This window comes from Stenella coeruleoalba (assembly GCF_951394435.1).
Source record: "Stenella coeruleoalba genome assembly, chromosome: 10".
Classification (NCBI taxonomy): Eukaryota; Metazoa; Chordata; class Mammalia; order Artiodactyla; family Delphinidae; genus Stenella; species Stenella coeruleoalba.
In genome coordinates this window covers 36,351,930-36,377,275 of record NC_137156.1, presented here as the reverse complement: position 1 = coordinate 36,377,275, position 25,346 = coordinate 36,351,930, and the positions used below count along the sequence as shown (strand labels likewise).

The 25,346-nt window shown below is 38.7% G+C and overlaps 1 protein-coding gene across 1 annotated transcript in view; it reads right to left on the bottom strand.

The window, feature by feature from the left end:
• Window positions 1–25,346, bottom strand: part of KIF6 (kinesin family member 6) — a gene marked incomplete at its 3' end in the record, with an annotated part of 379,495 nt that overhangs the window by 201,639 nt on the left and 152,510 nt on the right. Inside the window, exon 10 of the mRNA XM_079934314.1 lies at window positions 23,948–24,051. Coding sequence (XP_079790440.1) covers window positions 23,948–24,051 — 104 coding nt within the window. The remainder of the gene's footprint in view (window positions 1–23,947; window positions 24,052–25,346) is intronic.

The window sequence follows — 25,346 nt, the reverse complement described above, 5'->3', positions numbered from 1 at the left end:
TTTTTTAGATTCCATACATATGTGTTAGCATACGGTATTTGTTTTTCTCTTTCTGACTTACTTCACTCTGTATGACAGACTCTAGGTCCATCCATCTCACTACAAATAACTCAATTTCGTTTCTTTTTATGGCTGAGTAATATTCCATTGTATATATGTGCCATATCTTCTTTATCCATTCATCTGTCGATAGACACTTAGGTTGCTTCCATGTCCTGGCTATTGTAAATAGTGCTGCAATGAACATTGTGGTACATGACTCTTTTTGAATTATGGTATTCTCTGGGTATATGCACAGTAGTGGGATTGCTGAGTCGTATGGTAGTTCTATTTTTAGTTTTTAAGGAAACTCCATACTATTCCCTACAGTGGCTGTATCAATTTACATTCCCACCAACAGTGCAAGAGGGTGCCCTTTTCTCCACACTCTCTCAGTATTTATTGTTTGTACATTTTCTGATGATGGCCATTCTGACTGGTGTGAGGTGATACCTCATTGTAGTTTTGATTTGCGTTTCTCTAATGATTAGTGACGTTGAGCATTCTTTCATCGGTTTGTTGGCAATCTGTATATCTTCTGTGGAGAAATGGCTATTTAAGTCTTCTGCCCATTTTTGGATTCGGTTGTTTGTTTTTTAGATATTGAGCTGCATGAGCTGCTTGTATGTTTTGGAGATTAATCCTTTGTCAGTTGCTTCATTTGCAAATATTTTCTCCCATTCTGAGGGTTGTCTTTTCTTCTTGTTTATGGTTTGCTTTGCTGTGCAAAAGCTTTGAAGTTTCATTAGGTCCCATTTGTTTATTTTTGTTTTCATTTCCATTTCTCTGGGAGGTGGGTCAAAAAGGATCTTGCTGTGATGTATGTCATAGAGTGTTCTGCCTATGTTTTTCTCTAAGAGTTTTATAGTGTCCAGTCTTACATTTAGGTCTCGAATCCATTTTGAGTTTATTTTTGCGTATGGTGTTAGGGAGTGTTCTAATTTCATTCTTTTACATGTAGCTGTCCAGTTTTCCCAGAACCACCTACTGAAGAGACTATGTTTTCTCCATTGTATACCACTGCCTCCTTTGTCATAGATTAGTTGACCATATGTGTGTGGGTTTACCTCTGGGCTTTCTATCCTGTTCCATTGATCTATATTTCTGTTTTTGTGCCAGTACCATACTGTCTTGATTACTGTAGATTTGTAGTATAGTCTGAAGTCAGGGAGTCTGATTCCTCCAGCTCTGTTTTTTTCCCTCAAGGCTGCTTTGGCTATTCGGGGTCTTCTGTGTCTCCATACAAATTTTAAGATTTGTATAAGAATGCCATTGGTAGTTTGATAGGGATTGCATTGAATCTGTAGATTGCTTTGGGTAGTAGTCATTTTCACAATGCTGATTTCAACATTGTTGAAACAATGAAGAATCAACAATGTTGATTCTTCCAATCCAAGAACATGGTTGGTATATCTCTCCATCTGTTTGTATCATCTTTAGTTTCTTTCATCAGTGTCTTATAGTTTTCGGCATACAGGTCTTTCGTCTCCTTAGGTAGGTTTATTCCTAGGTATTTTATTCTTTTTGTTGTGATGGTAAATGGGAGTGTTTCCTTAATTTCTATTTCAGATTTTTCATCATTAGTGTATAGGAATGCAAGAGATTTCTGTGCATTAATTTTGTATCCTGCAACTTTACCAAATTCATTGGTAACCAATAATTTGATTTATTCTCTTATATGGAAAATAGCTGTTTGAAATGTGTTCGTGTAGTATTAAATCTAAAGCAAATTTATGTAAATTGAATCATACATTATTATCAATTTCTATATTAAATTGAAGATGGGTTTACAAGGTAAAGATGGAGACCCTAAGATGCAAAAAAGTCACAATAAGGTTAATAAAGTAAATATTTAAAAGGAGATGACCATTAAATTGTTAAAACAATGATGTCGGACCTATATAAAGAAAAATACAAACTTAGAGAGGGATCAAAGAGGAAAAGAGCACACTGGGAGTCTTATGATCCTGAGTGAGAAGATGCAGAACTGTAATGTCTCTAAATTATCACTAAAAGTTAAAGTAAATCCAATAAAAGCCCCAATGCATTTTTTTCCAGAAAAAAACATATACACAAAACCCAGAAATTTTTATGCACATTTTTGGGGGTGAAGGTTCTATAAATCCCCCCAAATTTATGCTTGGGCCCGACAGCACCTCTTTTGGAGATGTACATATATATTGATGTGAGAAGATATTACAATCAAGTGAAAAACATAGGTTAAAAAACAGTTCAAATAGCATGAGCTCATTTTTATTAAAATACATATTTATATGTATTCATTGAAAAATTTGGAGGCTTATGACCAAATAATAAACATATGCTATCTTTGAGTAGTGGAATTACAATTGATTTCTACCTTTTTTTCTTTTTCTTTATCTGTCCATATCACTTTTCCACAATGAACATGAATTGTCTGAAAATGAAAAATTATAAAACCCCTACAATTCTCAAAGTAAAATTTAAAAAAATAGATAAAATTCTAAAACTTAATTTATAACATTTCAATTTACTTTCCTTGAGGATAATGTTATGGGAAAGAGACACACATTATTTGCTATTAGGTCCTTGAAATGAAATCCACAGTTATATTCCAAAGCTGTTCCTCTGTTCCTTCCAGATGGGTTTGGTTTGTTGATATGATCTAATTACTTATTTTATGGTGCTGATTATAGTGGTTGGTGGCTATTCCTGCATTTGTTTATCTATCCTTTGAGCAAGCTATCGGGAACCAGGTGTTAGACATCGCTGTAATTTATTATTTCCATAAGTGCACATTTTCACACTGTGGGTTTTCTTTAAGTGGCATAAACCATATAAAACTGTAATTAGAACAAACATTTGTTTCAGGAAGTCTTTAAAAATACCCAGCTCCATGTATATGCAGACCTTTCCTGTGAAAAGGTTATGGGGGAATGCAAGAGAGAATACAAATATTCCTGTGTGTTGTGATGAAGGGTCTCATTCCTTCTTTTAAAAGAATTCCCTGGAGCTCACAAAACCTAATGTGTAGAAAGCGTTAACGTTGAGAAAGCATTAAATAATGGCAAGAATGAAACAGTATGTTCATACTTTCATACTCAAGACTTTCTAATTTAGAATCAAGTACTTGGACTTCTGAGGAAAGAGCTGTCTAGGCCAGAAGAATCCAATGTGTCAACTGTAGTCCAATAAATGGCATTGCCATTCATGCCTCGTCCTTTTTCTGTTATCTGGTTTTGGTATTCATTCATTTGGCCTATTAGAACCCAAAGCACTTAAACTTTAGGAGAATAAAGTAATCATTAAAGTATAGAAACAGGCCTGAGATGGAGACAGGCCTTTTTAATCATATTAGATAACTATGTCTGAAGAACTCAAATGCTTCCATAAACTACCCAAGGATAATTAACACAAGCTGTAGACCATGCTTTTAGTTTTGGTTTTAATATCTTCAAAATGTGGTGTCAGGACCAAAAACACTTTGTACCAAAATGGAGAAACCTCATCTGTAGTGAATTATATCTCATGAATGATTTCAGAGATCTGATTTCTTATAAAATAAGTGAGAGAGCATTAGCCATTAATGACCCTCTGGGATATTTAATCCACAAAGCTTAGGTTATTGCTTCTCAGCCAGCCATTATGAGAAGCCGGGGTAAGGATGCCTACGACTCAGGAGATGTGAATTCAGGATCACGATAATTTTTTTTTTTAAACATTGCATGAGTACTTGGGCCTCTCCTCTTCAGGTGGTGTGAATTAACCGTTTGGAAAATACTGACCAGATAGAAGATGTTTCTCAATTCTTTACCCACTGAGACATATTAGAAAGGAACTATATTTGAGACTTAAATTGGTCACTGCAGAAGGACAGATTCTAAGAAGACAAGGAATAAAAATCAAGAATGTGCTAACTCCATTCATTCTTACATTGATTCAGAGAGCAGAGCATTTACTATTGGCCTACCGTGACTCAGGTGTTGGATAATTAAAGATCAGTAAGACACACCCCACTCTATTCACTTTACATCCTCCTGGATCTCGAGCTTTAAAAATCTTTGAGGTGGTGTTCAATGGCAATTTTAAAACAGATATAAACACAACCATCAATTAGTTGTTTTTAAGGCAAAACTATTCATGGAAATTATGCAAGTGAAAATAAGAACCCTGATCATACAAAACAAAACTGAAATAGGGTTACAAATATTGCATCAGACACATACTGAAAGCTTATTTGTTGTTTATATGAAATTTATTTTAACTGGATATCCTGCATTCTTTTATTTGCTAAACCTGGCCACCCTGAGCTGAAAGCCAGAGAGCCAGCAGGCACTCCAGCTTGGAGCTGGCCTGTGGGTGCAGCTGCTGGGAAGCGTGGTCCTAGGCATACTGGAGGGTGCTGACAACTGCTGTTGGTTAATAATCTGCTCCCTGGTAACAAAAACAGGAGAGGCCCAATGCCACTGTTCTTTTCTGAGAGGGTAAAAAGTACTGTAAGCATTGCCCACAGCACCTAAATGTTTCCCCAGTACTACTACTAATATACTACATTTTCAATTGATTTTAAAGCTACAAATTCAGAGAGCTATAAAACTGTTTAGAGTCCTTAGGGAGCCAGAATTGGTGAAGGCTGATTCTCTCCGGGAAAAAAAAATCCAACTTGGTAGAAGTCTTTTGTAAGTCACATCATTTCTCTGGGTCTGTTTACGAATCTATAAAAGAAGAAAGCCAGACTGTGGCTTTGCTCATATCGATCCCTCCTGCATTTGAAATGTTCTCCCTGTCCAACTTCGCTTTTCTAAATCTTGTCTTAATTCACGGGTCTGCTAAAAGTTGTCCATGAGCTTCCTCCTCAAAAGTAATCTCTGCTCCTCCAATTACCCCAGCACTTCTCCTGTGTCAGGTATCACTTTTTACCTAATAGGCATTCATGTACTCGTCTCCCTTCCATGACTGAAGCCCTCTAAAGCCAGAACCTGTCACTCATTCACCTTTGTAATCCCCACCCTGCCATCCCGGCACCAAATGCCTCATTTTGTTTCATGCTCCTGCTGTGGGCTGTGGATTCAGCCTTTTCTATGTACCCCTAAGGAAGGTAGACTTTTTAGGGTAATTTTGCAGATGTCATTGCCTGAGCATTTTCTGATTCAAGTCAGACCCTCAAAAATGCCTTTGTACAGATCTGAGAAATAGCAAACAGGAATAGAAATAGCTAAAGCAATGAAAATCCTATTGCATGCACTCCTGAGGTTGTGTAATTACGGTCAGAAGTCTCTGCATTTTAAAAGGCTGACTGGGGACACTTATGGACGGAGCAGATAAGTCGCCTTTACAACAAAAATATGGACCAGCTTCAGCATTCGAAGCAGAAAGCATGGCCAGTGTGGATGCGGAGGGGCAGCTCACCTGAGTCAGAAGACAACGCAGAACCAGAACCGTGAAAGAAGAGTACCTAAGCCAGAATCGGAAGGAACCCTACCCTAGAAGAGGATGGACAGCTAAAACCAGACCTATGTAATAAGTTATTACCAACCTATATATTACCTGCACAGGATATGTATGAAAGTGAGTTTAAGTCATAAAGCGCTTTTCGGGAAAAGAACGCTAAGAAAGTGAAAACGTAAATATCGAAGTCAAACCTTTTAGAAACAAATATTGTGCAACCTTTGCTTTCCTAACTCAATGAGGAAACATGATACTCTGGAGGTTCAAAGCCCAGCTCAGCCACGGAAGGATCTGCTCAGCAAATGGGAGGTGCCTGGGGAAGCCATGGGCACGACGGGGTCACCCAGGGAGACCCTAGAGTAAGGCGCATCCTGTGTTAACGAGGTCTGGCACGCGGCAATCCCAGGCTTTCTACCCAGCCATCTGAGCTTCTAGCTGTGTGATACGTTCAACGGAAGCCATGTGAGAACATGTTTCTGTGAAATCAGTGATACTGACTGAATCAAACACAAAATCCCATACATTGCCACTCTTCCTCTTTGGCTGATAACAACAAAGAATAAGAAATGACCTTTGGAAAAGTTAGTCATTTGATCCAAATGGTGGCTAATAAGGATAATTAGGGTCTGTCCCTGTGTTTCTTAGTAATTACCTCATAGGTTAGTGGCCCCATGATTGCTTGAACTGTGAGGAATTTAATTATTGGCATGAACTCTTGAGTTTTATCAGCTGTGGTCACTTCTACATAAACTGTCTCAGATTAAAACAAGCACTGGTTAATATACTTCTAACACACCAAAACTGAGCCAACAGCAGTGGGTGGATATTTACTTTACGGCCCTGTTCTCTGTCTTACTTCAGAAGCCAGTTCCTTAGGATGGAAAGGGGGACACATTTCCTACCAGGGGAAACATATAAGTCCTTTCCTTGTCTCTTAGCAGACCTTCCAGATAAGACCATTTCTAGACAGCAAAGCTAGAGTGAATGAACAACAGTGAAGAAAACCCAGAATTCCAGATAGACCTTAGTTTCTGATGATGAACAACATAGAAAAATCTAGCTAATTCTAGAATACTGCTTGCATTTTGCCCTGTTAACTCCTAGAAGCAAGATTCAGGTTTAAGTCATCACTGTAAATCTTACACCTTTGTGGCTCAAGGGCCACAAAAGAGCAGCTCTGGAGACAGACGAAACAGGGTTCAAACTCTAACTCTGCTTCTCATCTTATTGACTGACTGTTATTTGTCTCATGAAGTTATTGTGGAATTTTTATTAGACTAATGTACATAAAAAGCGTAATGCAATGCCTATTGGCAAATGCTCTATAAACAGCATTTATTTTTATCATAATTATCAGTACACGTTTGCTGAATGATTTGATGATAACTTATGGAAAATGTTATGCATTAAAGAACAATTTCACTTTTGTATCTTTAACATATTTTTAAATACCTTTATTTTGTCTGATCATAGAGTGATGCATGTCTAATGCAAAAAGTTTAGAAAATATAGAATAAAAATGATTACTCTAATCCTGGAACCCAGAGATAACACTGTGAAATTTTGGTGTTTATCCTTCCAGACTTGTTTGTAAGCAAATATACATATATGCATACAAATGTATACATACACGTGCACGTTTTGGTTACAAAAGTAACAACATATAGAGTTTGGAAGTGTTCCCAGGTCAATATATGTATAGGTCTTCATTGATATCAAAAATCGCTGCATTAGGCAGGAATAGAGACACATACATAGAGAACAGACGTGTGGAAAAGGTGGGGGGGGGATGAATGGGGAGATTGGGATTGACATATATGCACTACCATGTGTAAAATAGAGAGCTAGTGGGAACCTGCTGTATAGCACAGGGAGCTCAGCTCGGTGCTCTGTGGTGACCTAGATGGGTGGGATGGGGGGCGGGGTGGGAGGGAGGTACAAGAGGGAGGGGATATATGTGTACATATAGCTGATTCACTTAGTTGGATGGCAGAAACTAACACAACATTGCAAAGCAACCATATCCCAATTTAAAAAAAGACTGCTGCATTACGTTTCATTAAATGAATGTATCATAACCCAATTCCCTGTTATAAATGGTGCTGTGATAAATATTTTTATCTATACATCTTTGTACATTTGTCCTTAAGGACAGATTTCTAGAAGTTAAATTGCTGAGCCGAGCCGAAAAGCATACCCATTTAAAAGCTTATACGAATGCTCTACAGGGCTGTCCAACACGGGGAACAAGCTAAGAATTTGCCCCAGGACTCAGGACCAGGCTTCCCCGTCTGCCACCTCCACTGGCCCTGTCTACTCTGCCCGCAGGGTAAGAGCTCATCCATGCCCTCGCTGACGGGTATCACCGTCTCTTCATTCTTACCAATACGACTGGCAAAAAAATTGCATCTCAGTTTAATTTGCATTTCTTTGATGATTAGCAACTTCTTTGTTTCTTGATGGTTACTCTCTTCCTCCAAACTTAGAGGATAATTTATGGCTATCAGGGAACATAAGAAAAAGTGAGATTCAGAAAGAAGAGGAAACACGTGGCTGCAAATTTCAACCAGGGGGTGCAGATTAAATAGAAAAGTAAACATACAGTACTGTACTCTGCCCGGCACATGCTAGTTGACTGATCGGAAAGCAAATTGATGAAGGAAGCAATTGAAAAGCATAACTGTAGGAGGTGGGCTTATGAACAAGAAGGGAGAATCTGATTTCTCCAGTAAACTGAAGAAATCACACACCAGGCACTAGTTACCTTGACATTAGCGGTGACATATTTTTGAGGCTGTGGCAAAAGTCATGAGTATGCTCGGTTAAGGATAAACACAGGGGGACCACTAGGGGAACTGGGCCGGAAGGATGGGAATGAGAATGAAGAATACTCTGAGGAATAGAGCAACAAACAAACAAAGAAAACCAGTCTTGAGTCAACACTGAGTTTAGCCCCTTGGAGTCAGGTTGCTAGAACTAGGACAGGTTGTTTGCCAGGCCAATCAGGGCAGGCTAAGAGAGCCTGTCCTTGTGTTGTCTTGAGGGATGTTTGTCTTTTGCCTCTAAGGATGTAAAGCTTCGCAGTAAAGCCGAGCCTCGATAAGACAGCCTGTGAACGCCAGACAAGACGGGTTCTGGGTGCTCGGGAGAGGGTCAGCTGGAGGAGGAAACAGGGGCTACCTGCAAGAGGCACCTTACATTTTATTTGGATGCCTTCATAGGGAGTTGGAGGTCTACTGTGAACTCAGATTTACATATTATTTTGGAGATAATTCTTCCATTGCGTTATGCCAAACTAGCATTTTTTGATAGGTGTAAAGGTAACAAGAAGTAGGATTTATCCCAATGTTCCACTGAACACAAAATAATTGTCATCTCATAGTCCAGTGAATGACACAGATTATCCTTGCTCTGCTTTGGGGTATCGTTAACTCTATTGGCGCTATGATGTCCTGCGTTGGAGTTCTTTAATATATAAAAACATTCTTTTTGAATTTCTCACAAGTTCTCAGATCTTTACTTGAATATCAGGGGGATGGGTAGCTATATTTTACAGACAAGACAGCTGAAAAATAAAAGCAAAGTGTCTATATCTAGATCCTAGCAACTTGGTAGCAGTTCTGAGAGTCCTCAAGTTGGCTTTGATATTGCATGTGGATAGTTCTTGAAGCAGGTCATTTTCCGGCATTTTATTTTAAAAGCTTGATCTATACAGACAGTTATTTGGGTGATTAATTAATCTTTCTTTCATTAAGTCCTTTACACTCCTGGTCTTTACTGCCCATTTTGAATATGATCATTTACTTGTCTTTATTTCTTTCTTTGGAAAAGCAGATGTCACACATCCTCACATGGCTCCTGCTGGCCAGGCACCATGCTTTATGCTTCTGCGTAGGCTGCTTTGACAGCTTCTAGCGCAGGGCTCCGAAGCGCCTAACAATCCTCAGAGACTGGTAAGTGAGGCCTCAGGATGGATCTGAATCTCCAGATTTCAGCAGCAGCAAGGCCAAGGAAGGAAATAGAGGAAAAATCTTAACACCTCCTCTCCCAAGCCTCAGGGGATGAAGCTAAGACAAACTGTTCTCTCTGAACTGTTTACCCCACAGATTTGTAAGCAAAGAGTTAAACTAGAAGATATACCCAAAGGTTCGGTTCCTAAAATCATACAAAAAGTGAGCCCCGCTTCTCCCCCCAAACAAGTAATCAAAACAAGATCCTTCTCAGTAACTGCAAAAAAAAAAAAAAAAAAAAAAAAAACCACCAAGAAAAACACTTCAACTCAATTCATTTTGCCAATTTATAAGATTTTAAGATGTTCCCCAACAGTTTTATCTTTGTGTATTTTTAGTACAACTATTATACAGATGTTGAAATGCTAAATTCAGAAAATGGAAAACAGAAGGTTTTGCTGACATGTCCAGCATTTGAAAGAAAGAATGGAGAGTTCAAAATAAAAACCCTGGGAAGTACCTAAAAGAAGTATTAAGGTATAAAAATAAAGTATTTATGTCAAACTTAAAGAGATGCAGAGAATTCCAACTGGCAGGAATCCTGAAGAACAGGGTGGAAGAGAGAACAGGGGCTTGGAGTCCATATCTTGATGTTGGATATAACATTTATAAGTCCCTTGCAAAGTCATCTAGGGGAAAAAGTCTACACCAACGTCACTCAAGCAAAAAGTATCTGCCTTTTACTTCTGGCATGTCTCCCACGTGCTCAGATACAGGCATTATATATACATGTTGTTTTCCTTTTTATGTCTGCCTGTATTTTTCAGAATTTTGATGAGTACATATTACTTATATACTTACATATATTTTATCATGTAAATATATATACATATTCACAAAGATTTTGTTTAAATTTATAATTTTGTTTTAAGTACAAATATAAACTTTATGCCTCAGTTCTGACTATGATTCAGGCTGCTACTTTATCTTTAAATTTCCAAATATCTTAAAGGTCTTAGCACATTTTTCACACTTGGGGGGTACGGGAAGCTCTGTTATGGTTAAGGAAGCGGACAGTAAGATGGAAAGCAAACAACTCCAATTTGGAAGCATTTTGTGAACAATCCATTCCGGCAATTTATAGTTTTTGTTTTCTTTAGCCCTTTAGAGATACAGTTTTATATCAACTGTATTAGAAAAGCACCACTCTGAAGTGACTGATTAATAATACACAATATTATAGCCCAAATATACAAAAAATGAATACAAATATTATAAACTAATTTAAAGTTAAAATTCCAGGAGCAGATGTAATTTAGATCTCAGAAACAACTATGTGTGTTATGCAATAATTTGCTATATGCCAAGAGAGAACATTTGTTTTTAATCCCACTGTGAAATTTAGTGTAAGAGTGGAGTTAACGAAGAAGGGCATTTTTTTCTGCTGTTTGTTAATTAACTAAAAACAGTTTTATTTTGCCACTTGGAGGTGTAAAATCAGTAAGTGACATGAATTCTTTTAAAAATAACCTTTAATTTTCTGTAGAAATTTTAGGAAATAGAGCCAGGTGAAAAGAACTAAAAACAAAACAAAACAAACCAAAATCCACCACTAGTAATTCTAAAAACATTTTCCTGGTTTTTCCTTCCGGTACTACCTCTTTCTTTGTACATGAATGTGTAAGTGTGTGTATATGCTAAAGAGAGACATTAAAACATGGCTTGCTCCTTTCTTTCTTTTTTTTTTAATAGTTTTTTTTTTTTAATATTTATTTATTTTGGCTGCTCCAGGTCTCAGTTGTGGCTTGTGGGATCTTCACTGCGGCGTGCAGGATCTTTACTTGCAGCATGCAGGCTCTTTGTTGTGGCATGCATGTGGGATCTAGTTCCCTGACCAGGGATCAAACCTGGGCCCCCTGCATTGGGAGTGTGGAGTCTCACCCATTGGACCACCAGGGAAGTCCCTGCTCCTTTGTTTCTAATAGAGGAGGCTGACAAAATATCTAATTGAAGTGAATAGATTCCTCAGCAGCAATAAAAGTTGTATCAAAGAAGCATAGGTAATAATAATAATCATAATAATTGTGTTTAATGCATAGCATGAATTATTTTATCAATCCTCATAATAGCACAGTGAGTGGGTACTGTTATTATTCCCACACAATGGATGAGTAACTGAGACACATGTAGATGATATAATTTGCCCAAGGTCACACAGCAAAGATTAGAAGATTGAGGTAGAGGGATCAGTTAAGATCTCCTTCGATTAGAAGGAGAGTCAAGATTAGAATTCAAGTCTCTTGACTCTCAGTCCATTCAAATAAATTTTCTCTGCCTTATCTCAGTCAGACAATGCTCACAAAATAGCTGTGGGCAAAATTCTGAATATTTCAGATACTTCCTCCATCATTCACACTGATAAGATGAAATCCACACCGTGGATACCAAACCAGTGCGTGTTGAATCTAAATGTCAGGAAGTGCTTACTGTTCACAGAGACTGGTTCTAAGGATCCTGGTGCATACCAAACACCTGGGCAGCTCTGAGTAGAGGTCCTAGATGGAAAATGAATGGCTCATGAAAGGAGCCAGAGAGGGAACTGAGGCCCTGACAGAGTGCTCACCAATTCACTCAACAAATATTTATGGAGGGTCTACCATGGGCCAAGTACATGGAAACAACACAGATGAAGTCCCAGTCCTCATGAAGTAGGGAGAGACAGACAACGGATAACGAAACATTAAACATGATGTTGCTGCTATGAAGAAAAATAACTCAGCATAAAGGAGATAAAGAGTGACAGGGGAAGGTGTATTTTAGATAACGTGGCCTGGGAAGGTCTTTCTGATAATGTGACATTTGAGTAATGAGGTGAGGGAGGAGTGTTTCAGGGGAGGGATGGTGAGGAGGAGAGGCTTGGGAGGGAATGAGGCTGCAGAGGTTACCAGGGGCCAGGCCATGTGAGGCCACTGGGTCCTGGAAAGAGGTTCTGGATAGTCACAGTAGTCAATATCACTGTCATTGGGACAATTTCATCCATAATAACGAGAAATTAGGCACAAACTTTCTTGAGATTTTTCATTTTTTAATGAACAATCTGGTGTAGGACAGCGTTCAGTCATATTTCTAATAATTTTCAAGAGATTGTTCAGATTCCTGTATAAGCTTCTCTCTCTCTTTCTCTGTCTCTCCAACCTCCTCTCTATCTCTACTTCTGTCCCTCCCCCTCTCCCCATCTCAATCCCTATCTCCATCTCAATCTCTTATCCTTAGGGAACATCATTTCCTGAAATCTACTCCTCTCTGTCTCCACAGTGGAAGAACAATCAGGAGAGCTCATCATATCATAGAACTTGTACAGCATAAGTCATGATTTTGAAACATATTTTTAATAGTGGTTTGACAAATAAAACCACTTGGATTTCAAACTATACTACAAAGTTATAGTAATCGAAACAGTATGGTACTGGCACAAAAACAGACACACAGATCAATGAAACAGAATCAAAAGTCACACATATATGGACAATTAATTTATAACAAAGGAGCAAAGAACATACAATGGAGAAAGTCTTTTCAATAAATGATGCTGGGAAAATTGGACAGCCATATGCAAAAGAATGAATCTAGACCACTGACTTACGCCATACACAAAATTTAACTCAAAATGGATTAAAGACTTGAGTGTAAGACTCGAAACCATAAAATTCCTACAAGAAAACACAGGTGGTAAACTCATTGATGTCAGTCTTCACCACATTTTTGTGGATCTGACTCCAAAGGCAAGGGAAACAAAAGTAAAAATAAACAAATAGGACTACATCAAACTAAAAAGCTTCTGCACGATGAAGGAAACCATCATCAAAATGAAAAGGCAACCCACTGAATGGGAGAAGATATTTGCAAATCATACATCCAATAAGGGGTTAATATTAAAAACATATAAAGAACCCATATGGCTCAACAACAACAAAAAACAACCTGATTAAAAAATGGGCAGAGGATCTGAATAGATATTTTTCCAACAAAGACATACAGATGGCCAACAGGCACATGAAAAGATGTCCCACATCACTAATTATTAGGGAAATACAAATCAAAACCACAATGACACACCATCTCACATCTGTTAGAATGGCTATTATCAAAAAGACAAAGAATTACAAATGTTGGAAAGGATGTGGAAAAAAGGGAACACTTGTACACTTTTGGTGGGACTGTAAATTGGTACAGCCACTATGACAAACAGTATGGAGATTCCTCAAAAAATTAAGAATAGAACTATCATATGCCCCAGCCATACCACTTCTGGGTATTTATCTGAAGAACATGAAACACTCATTGGAAAAGATATATGTACCCCTATGTTCATTGAAGCATTATTTACAAGGGCCAAGACATGAAAACAACCTAAATGCCCATTGGTGGATGAATGGATAAGAAGATGTGACATATATACACAATGGAATACTACTCAGCCATGGAAAGGAATGGAATCCTGACATTTTCAACGACATGAATGGACCTTGAAGGTGTTATGCTAAGTAAAATAAGTCAGACAGAGAAAGACAAATACCATATGCTTTCACTCACATATGGAATCTAAAAAAACAAAACAAACACACAAAATAAAACAAAGAAAACCTCATAGATACAGAGATCAGATTAATGGTTACCAGAGGTGAAGGGCGTCAACTGCATGGTGACGGATGGTAGCTAGACTAGTTGTGGTGATCACTTTGTAGTGTATACAGATATTGATTATAATGTTCTACACCTGAAACTTATTTTTTTAAAAAAGAAAAAAAACCATTCTAAACAGTGGTTTGACAAATAAAATCACTTTGGAGGCCAGTGACAATAAGCCAAATATAAAAAGGATAAAGTATTATTGATCCAGAGTTAAGTACTGACAAGAGATTCTCCCTAAAAGACTGCTTTGGTATCTATCAGTAATTCTCATTAGGACTGTATTAACTCAAATACTGAAGGGAATCATTTATTTTTTGCTTGCTTCCTCTCATTTCAAAAATAATTGGAGGGTCACAGGACAAGACTTATCATCATGATGATGATATATCTCAAATTATATGGGATGGTCTTGATTTTAGTTATTTTGTCCCATATCTTTGGGAACAACTTATCAAATTTTAGGTTCAGGAGAGCCACTATACCTATAGTTGAAATCTGTTTTTTTGGTTCTAATCCAGTTCAAACATATTGAGAAACTGAACCCAATTAAACTTTTATTAGACTAGTCTAATAAAAAAAATTGAGCTGCAAGTTAAACATGGTGGAAATGACTTTTCCTGAAGTCACCTTTAAATGCTTACTTTAAAAGGATGAAAGTGCTGATGGGTTTTCTGTATGTCACTTCTTCTATAAAGTCTTTCCTCCATGGTCCTCTGTCCTTTGCAAAACAGCTTGCCCTCCCCATCTTGGATCCGGGTGTCTATGACAGCAGCTCAGCACCATCACTAAGCATGTATGTCTGGTCATCTGCCCCTCTCTCTCCAATGGCCAGCCTCCTGCAGGACCCTTTGGTTTCTCTCTGAGCTTCCGATTCCTAACACAGTGCCTGACATGGTATCAACAATACTCAATCAGTGTTTATTCACTAGAAATAATGAATAAAGGTATAAATTAGTTTTATTTCAAAGTGAGATTTATTTGGTGCAAAAATGGGGATTTAAGTCTCTTCCTTTAGGTATATTTATTTGCATTGAAATAAAAGTTTGGATATCAATGAAGATTTTATTAGTACATATATGCCCTTTTGAAACAAATTTTGTGTTTGTGGGTTTGATAACACAATGTGTTTGGTTTTAAACTATATTTAAACTGTATTTGGTCTTAAATCATTTAATTGTATTAAAAGAAATCCCATCAGATAACTATTTCCAACTATCGCGCCAAGCCCCAAGGATGAAAGGTGAAGGCCTACCCTCTGTTTTGCACATGGTTTAAGAGTCTGAGGGTCAACTCCAGCACAGCTCCCAGCTTTACTGACTGTTTCAGTCTGGAAGGATGGGATTATTCCCCAATAGGAGAGTAAGTAGAGCAAAGAGGAGTTTGGGGACTCCTAAAGAGCAGGAGTGAAGGCTGCCCTGGCCAGAGCCCCAGGTCATCTCCTGTTTGGTAAAATGTACATCAAACTAGGGCATCATTTCCTTCAGGTAACACTTGCCTGCACAGGTGGATTTCCATCATTCAATACCTTAAATTGTGTGATTACGTGCTCAGGAGCCAGTCAAACACCTCTGAAGTTTTTCCCGTTGTGGGTTTAATGTAGCGTATGCATAATCTTTGCTGTATTACTATTCACTGCATATTCTTTGATTGTGTGTCACAAAATGATAGAAAGAAAGGTGCTGCGTACATTCATTTAAAGCAGACATGGCTCCTGCCTTCAAAGGCCTTTCCATATGGTGGGGACACAGATACCAACCAAACAATGCCACAAGTACATGACTGTGAACAGAGATAAGTACTCCGAAGGAAAAGCACAGAAAACACAAAAATGTGCAGCACAGTCATGATTCAGTTGGGGCTGCAAGTCAGAGAAGATGTCTTTGAGGAAGAACAATTTAAACTGAGGTTTGAAGGATGAGTAAAATAAACAAAACAATGTATGTGCGTATGTGTGTGTGTGTGTGTGTGTGTGTATGTGTGTGTGTGTGTGTACATGTCCCTATGCATGTCATCACAGGCAGAAGTCAGAAGCAACTGCATATGCAATGGCCCCAGGTTAGAAGACAGGATGAAATTAAACACTGAAAGGTCGGTGCTGTCGAAGTAAAGGGAGCAAAGGGGAGAGGAATATGAAATGTGGCTGAAAACACAGTAAGGGGTCAGACCAGGCAGACAGTTGTAGGCCACATGCAGGATTTTGGTGTTTTCCCAGGAACAACAGGAAGTCAGAAGTCACTGCGGAGTTTCAAGAAGAGTGAAATGGTAAGGACTGTGTTTTTAAAAAGGAATATTCTGGCTGCACAGAAAAAGATTTAGAGGGGAGCGGAAAAACCTATATGATACAAATTTAGTAGTAGAAAAAAGGTGACAGAGGTTTGGGCGAGGATAACAACAGCAGAGGTGGTGTGAAGTGGTCCAAGTCAAGACATGCTTTGAGGACAGAGTCAACAGGACTTCCAGATGGGTTGGATTTGGGGGATGAGAAAATGATTACAATCACAGGTAGCTTCTAAGTTTCTGGCCTGGGCAACTGTAGGGCTTGTAGAGACATTGACTGAGGGGGATCCAGTGGCTGAGATCAGGTCTGGAGAAAGATGGAAAAGAATTCAGCTCGGGGCATGTTGAGTTCAGGGCCAGCTGTCAGGTAGGCAATGTGATCAATGAGCAGGGAATTCAGAGAAGAATAAATATGGACGAGTAAAATAAATACGAGCCATCAGCATCTGGATGGCAACTGACGTGTGGGTGTTGCGGAGATCATCTAGGAAAAAGTATAAAGAAAAAGAGAAGAGGAGGTCTTATGACAATGCCTTGAGGAATACCCACATGAAAGGAGGATAATCTGGCCCAAGAAGCCAAAGAGCAGTCAGGAGATGGGAAGAAGACAAGAGAAGAGAACGTTTCAGCGAGAGCGTGGTGAATCATGTTGAATGCTGCTGAGAGGTCACCGAAGATGAAGACTGACATAGGCCCATCAAATTGATCTACACTGGGGTCTATCAATGGGGCAAAAGTCAGATTGGAGTGTGTAGTGTAGTGAGTGGGGTGGAAAGGAAGGGAGACCGTGAGTGAAGGCAACTTCTTGGAGTCGTTTAGCTTAAAGGAGAGGAAAGTGACAGTAGGTAGAGAGGGATGTTTGCTCAAGGGGGAGCATTTTGTTTCAAATACGGGAAACTTGAGCCCAAATACTAATAAGAAGAGCCCAGTAAAAAGAGAGAAGCTGTAGACTAAGAAAAAAATAGAAGGGGAGTTGAGGTCCCTGACATGGCAGAAGGCACTGGGGTTGAGAGCACAATTGGTGAGGTCGGCTCTGGAAGAGACCCCTTCTCTACTGTAACAAGAAGGAGTAGAGGGTGGGTACAGATGCAGGATGGTGTGCAGGTTTGGCAGCAGAGCAGGAAACTGAGGAAGTTCTCCTCAACTTGTATATGTAGTCATTAATTGTAAAAATATATGTGTGCTTAGGGGCTTGTCATCAAAGATACGTTGCTATTATTAAACTAATTATAGCCAAATTTTACTTAAAGGAAAATCCCTCATTGTACAGTTTTATTTTGCTTTGGCTTGTTTAATGACTAGTCTTTTAATTCTATGTTTCGTCATACAGATTTCTCCAGTTTTTTAGAAGTCAGGTTAGTTGAGGTTAAATTTACAGATGGTAAAATTTTAAATTTGCCCTTTCTAGGTGTGTAGTACTATGACTTTTGACAAATGTGTATACTTAAGTAACCACCACTAAAATCACGATATAGAATATTTCAGTCACTCTTAATACCCCCCTCTTGTTTCTTTTTCACAGTTTCTTCCCCTACCCGCAACCTCGGCAAATATCACCCCCCCCCCACCCCCCGCCACACACACACACTGTGCTCAATCCCTCTAGGTAGCTTTGTTTATGTGGTCTGCTTCATCTGAGAATGGTGCCTTTTTCCTCGTGACATCCTTTCAGGCTTCGTTGGCTTGCTCAGTGAGTGATATCTGCAATGGCTTCCCCCATTCCTACATAACGATTTAGCTTTTCATTATCATAGATTATGAGCAAATACTGTATTAAACCATGTGTGATAAATTGATATTAGATTTAAAAACATGGAGCTGAAAGTGAGCATAGATAGCATTTAGTCATAAGATAGCATTTACACATAAAAGAGCCATTAAAAACTAACATGATTAGAATTAAAAGTATAATTAATGTTTTACAATTCTCAGTGTCCATTTGTTCTTTCCACTAATACACTCTTTTATTCTCTGTTTTATATATACATATTTGTGTGTATAAATGTGCGTGTGTGCATATATCTTATTTTCCCAATAAAACTGTAAATCGTTGGAATTATTTGCTGTATCCTATATTACTAACCCCCCCAAAACACCTATTAAAATGATTAGCATCCAGTAGGTACTCAATAAATTCAGTTTGAAGGATTAACTGATTTATAAAGATTAACTAAAGGAAATAAGTTAGAGACAGACCAATACTGTATGAACTTACTTATGTGTACAAAATTAAATGTTGAACTCAGAGAGTAGATCAGTGGTTGCCAGGGGCTGGAGGGCAGGGGAAATAGGGAGATGGAGGTCAAAGGGTACAAACTTCCAGTTTTAAGATGAATACATTCTGAGGACCTAATGTACAGCATGGTGACTATAGTTAACAATACCGTATTGTATTCTTGAAAACTGCCTACAGCGTAGATGTTAAATGTTCTCATCACACACAGAAACACATAGTTACATAAGCAACTATGTGAGGTGATGGAGGCATTAACTAACCTTATCGTGGTAATTATTTCACAATATATACCTATATTAAATCATCACACTGTACTCTTTAAACTTACACAATGTTATATGTCAATTATACCTCAATAAAGCCGGGAGATAAAAGAGAAAAGAAAAGCAAAGGATCGAGATGCTTGTAAATTTACTTTGGGCAAACTTGAGCCCATGAGATCCAATTCAGCTCCGTCTCAGAAAGAAAATGTTGCTGTGCAGAAAATATTCTACTCATTTAGACTTGGGCCAGGAAATAAAGCTTCCATCCTAGCCAGAGGCCTAAGGGATTTTTTTAAAGGAAGAACGAGATATGTGTTTAGAGAATCAATCAGAATTAAATCTTCACCCAAGAAGTTTTGTATAAACATTAACTTGGCTATACAGCCTCCATCCAGCTGTCTCTTTTCAAATTTTACACAGGCAAAAAAAAAAAAAAAAAGATGTAAACTAAAAATATCCCAATAACTGGAGGCTGACATCTGAAATCCTCTTCAGTTGAAGCATCCAAATCAATGCAACAAATATTTACATTAAGAACTGAAATTCTGGGAAATAGTTCAAAAAATTTGATAGGGCTAGGTATTAACAGACATCTCCAAACTGTCCAATACATACTACATAGAATATATTATCTATTAAATATCTGCTTTCTGATGTCCTTCGCAGAATCCCTGAGAGGAATGTCTTCATGCCATGCCAGTCAGCATAAGCCCAGGAATCAGCAGCACAGACAAGTAGACAAGGCTAGAACATTCCTGCCACTCTGTCCTGCCAAGCTGTGGGACTCTTCCTCTCTGCTACACTACTATCTCCCTCCCACCCTTGCCATCCGGGAGTCTGGGCGCAATGGGAGGACTGAAGCTCATTCACATTCCTGAGTAAATGTCCAGGGGCCCCAGAAGACAAAGAAGCACAGACGATATGAAATGCCAGAGCCACATTAGGGGCAAATTTTAACTTATCTCTTTTACTTTAACATGATAAAGCACTCTTAAATCTGATGAATTTTAAGTTGTACCAATATTGATCTAGCTAATTATGCCAAAACACAAATGCAACTATAATATAACAAAAACAATAACAAAAAACCACATTCTCTGAATAATCCTCACCATCAGCATGAACAAGCACCAAGGTTACTGGATTGTGAAACTCTATGCTTGGCTTTGGCAGGGTGAATGCAGTTTGCAGCGTGAGCTCTCCCCAGCTGCTGGTCAGAAACCATTAATGAGATGTAATGCAATATAGTGCTCTGATACTGACAGCAGAGAAGCGACTTCATTGCAAATTGCTGAAGTTCACTTATTAGCACATAAACTAATTTTACATGATTCCTGAGCTCAAAATTAATCATCACTATCTCTGCGGTCTCATGTTTTATTCATCTCTCCTCATAATACTTATATGTTGCATCATAATTACTTGTGCTCATGTCTGTCACTGCCACTAACTTGTAAACCGATTGAGAGCTGGATCTAGGTTTTGCTCATCTTTGTGCTCCTTTCAGGGCCCAGGATAGAGTTGTGTGAATAGTAGATGAATAATAAACATTTAATGAGTGAACCAATTGTCCAGAAAAACTAATGGCAACCCTATATACTGTCTGTATAGAATCTGTTCCAATTGACATTTGTATATTTGTTATCTGTGGATCAAAGGAAACCAATCCAAAATCTAACCATCTGTCAGTATTTTAAATCTGCTGTCACAATTTTATTTCTCATGATTCTACCCCGAAACTCCTGTGACTGGCAAATTTGCTTGTCAGTAACTTTTAGATAGAAACATCTGTTTATATAATAAATGGGAAGTTAGTAAAAGAGGTAATGTAAACATAATACAATATTAAATATCATAAAGAAGTTATAACAAAATGTGATTATTGTTTCTTATTCTTCACAGAATTTTTCTTTTTGTGAAAGTATAGTCTGTGGTAGTCTCTTTAAGAGAGGATGTAGCATGGTAAATTTTCTGTCTGAAAGCTTGTACGTCTGAAAAGTGGCTTTACTTCACCTTCACCTTTGAATATTAATTTGGCTAGATACAAAAATCTCCATTCATAGTCCTTTTTTGTTTTGTTTTGTGTTTCAGCACTAGAAGTTCTTGTTTCCAGAGTTGTTGATGAGAAGTCTTCTCTAAAGCAGATTCTTGGTTGTTAATAATTTTCTTCTCGGATAACTCTTAGGATTATTTTCTATCTGGTGACGTTCTAAAAATTTTCTACAACATTATTATACTACTCAGCATATGGTAACCCTTTCATTCTGAAGTCCTATGTCTTTTTGTTCTTTTTTTTTTTTAGTTCCAAGAAATAGGTTTTCTTTCTTTAACTATTGGCTCCCCTAAATTATCTCTATTTCTTCTCCATAAATTCTGTTTTCTTACATGTTGACAAATCTAGAGCTATTCTCTAAGATTCTTTTCTTTAAACTTTCTTTTTTTACCCTTTTATCTTATACTCTGGAAGAATCCCTTAGCCCCCACCTTCCTGGTTCACTAATTTGCCCCTCTGTGTTTACATTCTGCTATTTGGCCATCATTAAGTTCTTAATGGCAACAAGTACATTTTTTTCATTTTCAAGATCTCCTCTTGATCCTGTTATTGTTCCATGGATGGAATGCCATGTTTTATATCTCCACTTTTCTTGCTTAGTTCTGAAGCCATCCAAGCTGTAAATGCTTGCTCTTGGCTTTTTCCATGTTGGCTGTCCTCATATTTCTAGTCACTCCCAACTGTGAGCTCACATTTCCTAGACTCTAAGCTCTCTCAGCTTGGGCAGCCAGTCTTAGGTGAGGGACTGAAGCAGCTGTGGGTGCCTGTGCTCCCTACTGTTTTCAGTGAGACCAGGAGATGGGCAGAGCTGGAGACAGCAGCTGGTCTCTAGAGCTTATGCAGTCCCTCTTTGTCCTGGGCATCATCAGCTACCTGGGGTCCTTCCCTATTTCCCCATCCTAGACACTGACCTAAACACTGCGGGGAGAAAGGAAGAAGGGAGTACACAGGGGTTCATAGGAACAAACTCCTCCCACTACAAGAGCTCTACCAACCCTCCGTGGCTGTTCCCAGCCCTCTCCTGCTCCAGGGTGCCACCACTTCTAGACATGGGACCTTGGTGGTGCTGCACCATGACTTGGTCTATCCTTTTCTCTTGCCCATCGCAATCCCACTGTTCAGTCTCCCAGGAATTCCTTGAAGCTTCTAATCCCTTATTAAGTTTACTTCTTATTCTTGGGTGTGGCTAGAGATTCAGATGTTTCTTTATATCTGTTCTAAAAGCCCCCCAATCTGGAGGGAACCTGCAGCATATTTTTGCACATTCTGACATTTTGAACCACAACATTCAGAATCTTACCCTTAAACGGAGCCTTCTGAGCAACATAGAGTACACAGGAATTAGAGAAAACACTGTTACTTATTTGATATGTTGGTCATTTCCCTGTTTGCTTTTAGATCCAATTTCCACTTTTCCCTTGTTTGACTCTGCATCACAGGAAACTACACTCCCTGACTCTTTGAACAACTGGCTTTTGGGTAAGTTGTTCAGCCAGTGGGAGGCACTGGTGGAGACTGGAAGGGGAGGTGAGGGAGAAGCCAGGCCTCCCTGCCGGGATGATGCCTCGACAGCACCCATGGCTCTCCAGAGGCCTCAGCTTCCATTCTGTCGGGCAGCGTTCATCTTGTCCAGCTCCTGCTGGCTGGCACTAGTCTCTGGCCTTGGTAACACAACCTTCTACCGATGTCCCTCCAGTCCTAGGGGCGTAGGACCTCCTCCTGCTGCTCTGATCTCTGGGGTGCTGCAGCACCTCATAGAACCATCTCCTGGGCAACAAATTTCCTATATTAAATTCCTGCTGTTGAGAGGCCTAGAATGGTTTTGTTTTCCTGGTTGGATTCTGATTTGAAGATCAAAGTTCTGAAGAGACTTCTTCAAAAATAATATTGGGTAAGTCCTTTCTCTGAGGGGAAGGGAGCACCATAGTAAAGGAATTTTAAACTTGGGTTTCTCAATATCTAAGATATCCCAAGTTATTTCAAGGAGTGACATGAAATCCTCTAAAATGTGAAATTTGGCAGTACATTTCACCTTAATTGCATATATGCCACAAAGCGGTTTTGTAAGGAAAGCCTTAGGGGCCTATCATATTATTAAACACAGTGTTCTAGAATCAGGAAGTGCTATCCTAGAGGAGGAAGGCTTTGAGTATAACAGAAACCTTGCCTAAGGCTTCTCAAGCTTCACACCTACCTTCAGGGGGAGCCATGAGCTTGTTTAAAGAAAATACTTTCATCATCTGTTACCGTTTTCTCTGTTGAGAGAGGGTTATGTGAAATGACAGAAAACCTTAAAAAAAAAATCTTGTGTAGCTTTGTTATTCTGAAATAGAGAATACCAGTGCCTTCTAAGCCTAGTCCGTTATGATCACTCCACAGTGCTTAATAAGCAGCACAGAACCAACTAGAGAGCCCGCCACTGTGGCCCGTGATCAGAGAGAGAACGAGAGCCACGCTGTGCCCCTGGTATGCCATATGGCTGCAAATCTAAAGGCTCTGAAAGATGCCGCACTTGTAGGAAGCCCTGAATACCTGCTTTCATTTCCATCTTGAGTGTTTGAACTGTAATATATGGACCATCTATTTATTAAAGGAGAGAGCTTACTTTGGCATGGGATAAATTGGTGCTTGCAGCAAGATGCTGTTTAATACAAGGGACGTTTCTTGAATTCCTTTCAGATCTGAGATCCACAGCTTAAGAGTGTTTGGTGTATACATTTAAAAACTGCACGACTATTATACAACCTCTTTTCTTCAGCTGGCATGAGAAGGATATTCCCATCCTCTCTATGCTCTGTTCTTTACTTCCTCAAAGCTGAGGAGGCAAAAACCCTGCCAGCCTTATCCAGCTTTTCATGGAAAGCCGCCACTCTTAACTGGCGCCTAAATGCAATTTCAGACCGTCCCAGGAGAACTTCGTTCTTTGAGGTGAATTCATAATATTAGGGCCAACAAAGAAGTTAACACAAACTTCAACGGTTAAAGAAAAAGAAAAAGTCTGCAGTCTTACTGAAGGAGCTCTGCTTCTGTGAGTGCCTCTGTCCTCTGCTCCCCAGTGACAATGGCCAGTTCATCCTTCAGTTCCTGGATTTCCTTTTGTAGGCGTATAATCATCTGCAAACGGCAAGGCAGGAGCGTAAATGTCAACTCCTCACTGAGGGGAACTATGTGACAGAGAACCATACATCTTTTAAAATTATGAACAAAAATGTACAGAGGATGATATAAAAGACACTCTTGTACTTAGCACCCAGCTTTGTTAAATCTTAACATTTTGTCAAAATAGTTCTAGGATTTTTCTTAACAAATAAAACATTACTGATGGAACTGGTATCCCTTATTCCTGTTCCCCTTCTGTCCTTCCTGGAGTGATTGCTGTCCTGCATTTAGTGGGTAGCATTTCCCTGCATGTTTTATACATTTACTCCATATGTACAGATGTGACTGTAAACGATGTATGATATCATCTTGCATGCCTTACACTTTATGTAAATGTTGCCATACTGCATGTAACTGCAACTTGCTTTTTTTTTCCCCCTCACACTATGTTTTTGAGATTATTTATATTGCTTCATGTGGCTCTAGTTCATGAATTTTCATGGACATATAGTATTTCAGTAAAGGAATGTATCACAATTTACGTATCTATGTCTCCTGTTGAGGGACATTCAGGAGTTTTACTTTTGCGATTACAAAGAGTGTTGCTGTGAACATTATAAGTCTCCGGGCATGTGTGGGACAGTTTCCCTGTAGTGTGCACCTAGAACTGTGTGGAGGTAGAGTGAGTGCACCCCCTTATTATATATTGCCAAACTGCTCTTCAGAATGGATGCATAAATTCATATTCTCAGCAGCTATATATGTAAGTTCCTGTTTCCCCACATTTTTGTCATTTTGTATGTAGTACTGCCAGACACTTTAATCTTGCCTATCTAGGTGGGTGTAAAATGGTCTCTTATCTAGTTCTAATTTAGAACTAGTATTTTCATGATTATTAGTGAGGTCGATCATCTTTGCGTATGCATACTGGCTGTTTGGGTTTCCTCCTCTGTGAATTATTTATTCACCATCTTGCCCATGTTTCAGTTGAGTTGTTTTTCTTTTCCTTATTAATTTGCAGGTTTCTTTATATATTCGGGATGTGAACCCTTTGTTAGTTGTATGCAATGCACATGTTTTCTCCCAATCTATGTAATATTTTTCACTCTGTGGTGTTCTTTTTGTTAAATGAAAGTTTTAAATTTCAATATAATTTCATTATCAACTTCTTTTGTTTTGAGCTTTATATTTGTGTCTTCTTTAAGAAAATCTATTTTACCTAAAGCCATAGCAATGTTTTCCTATATGCTCTTATAAAAGTTTTAAAGTTTTGCTTTTTACATTTAGGTTGATTGATTTTATTTTGTAGG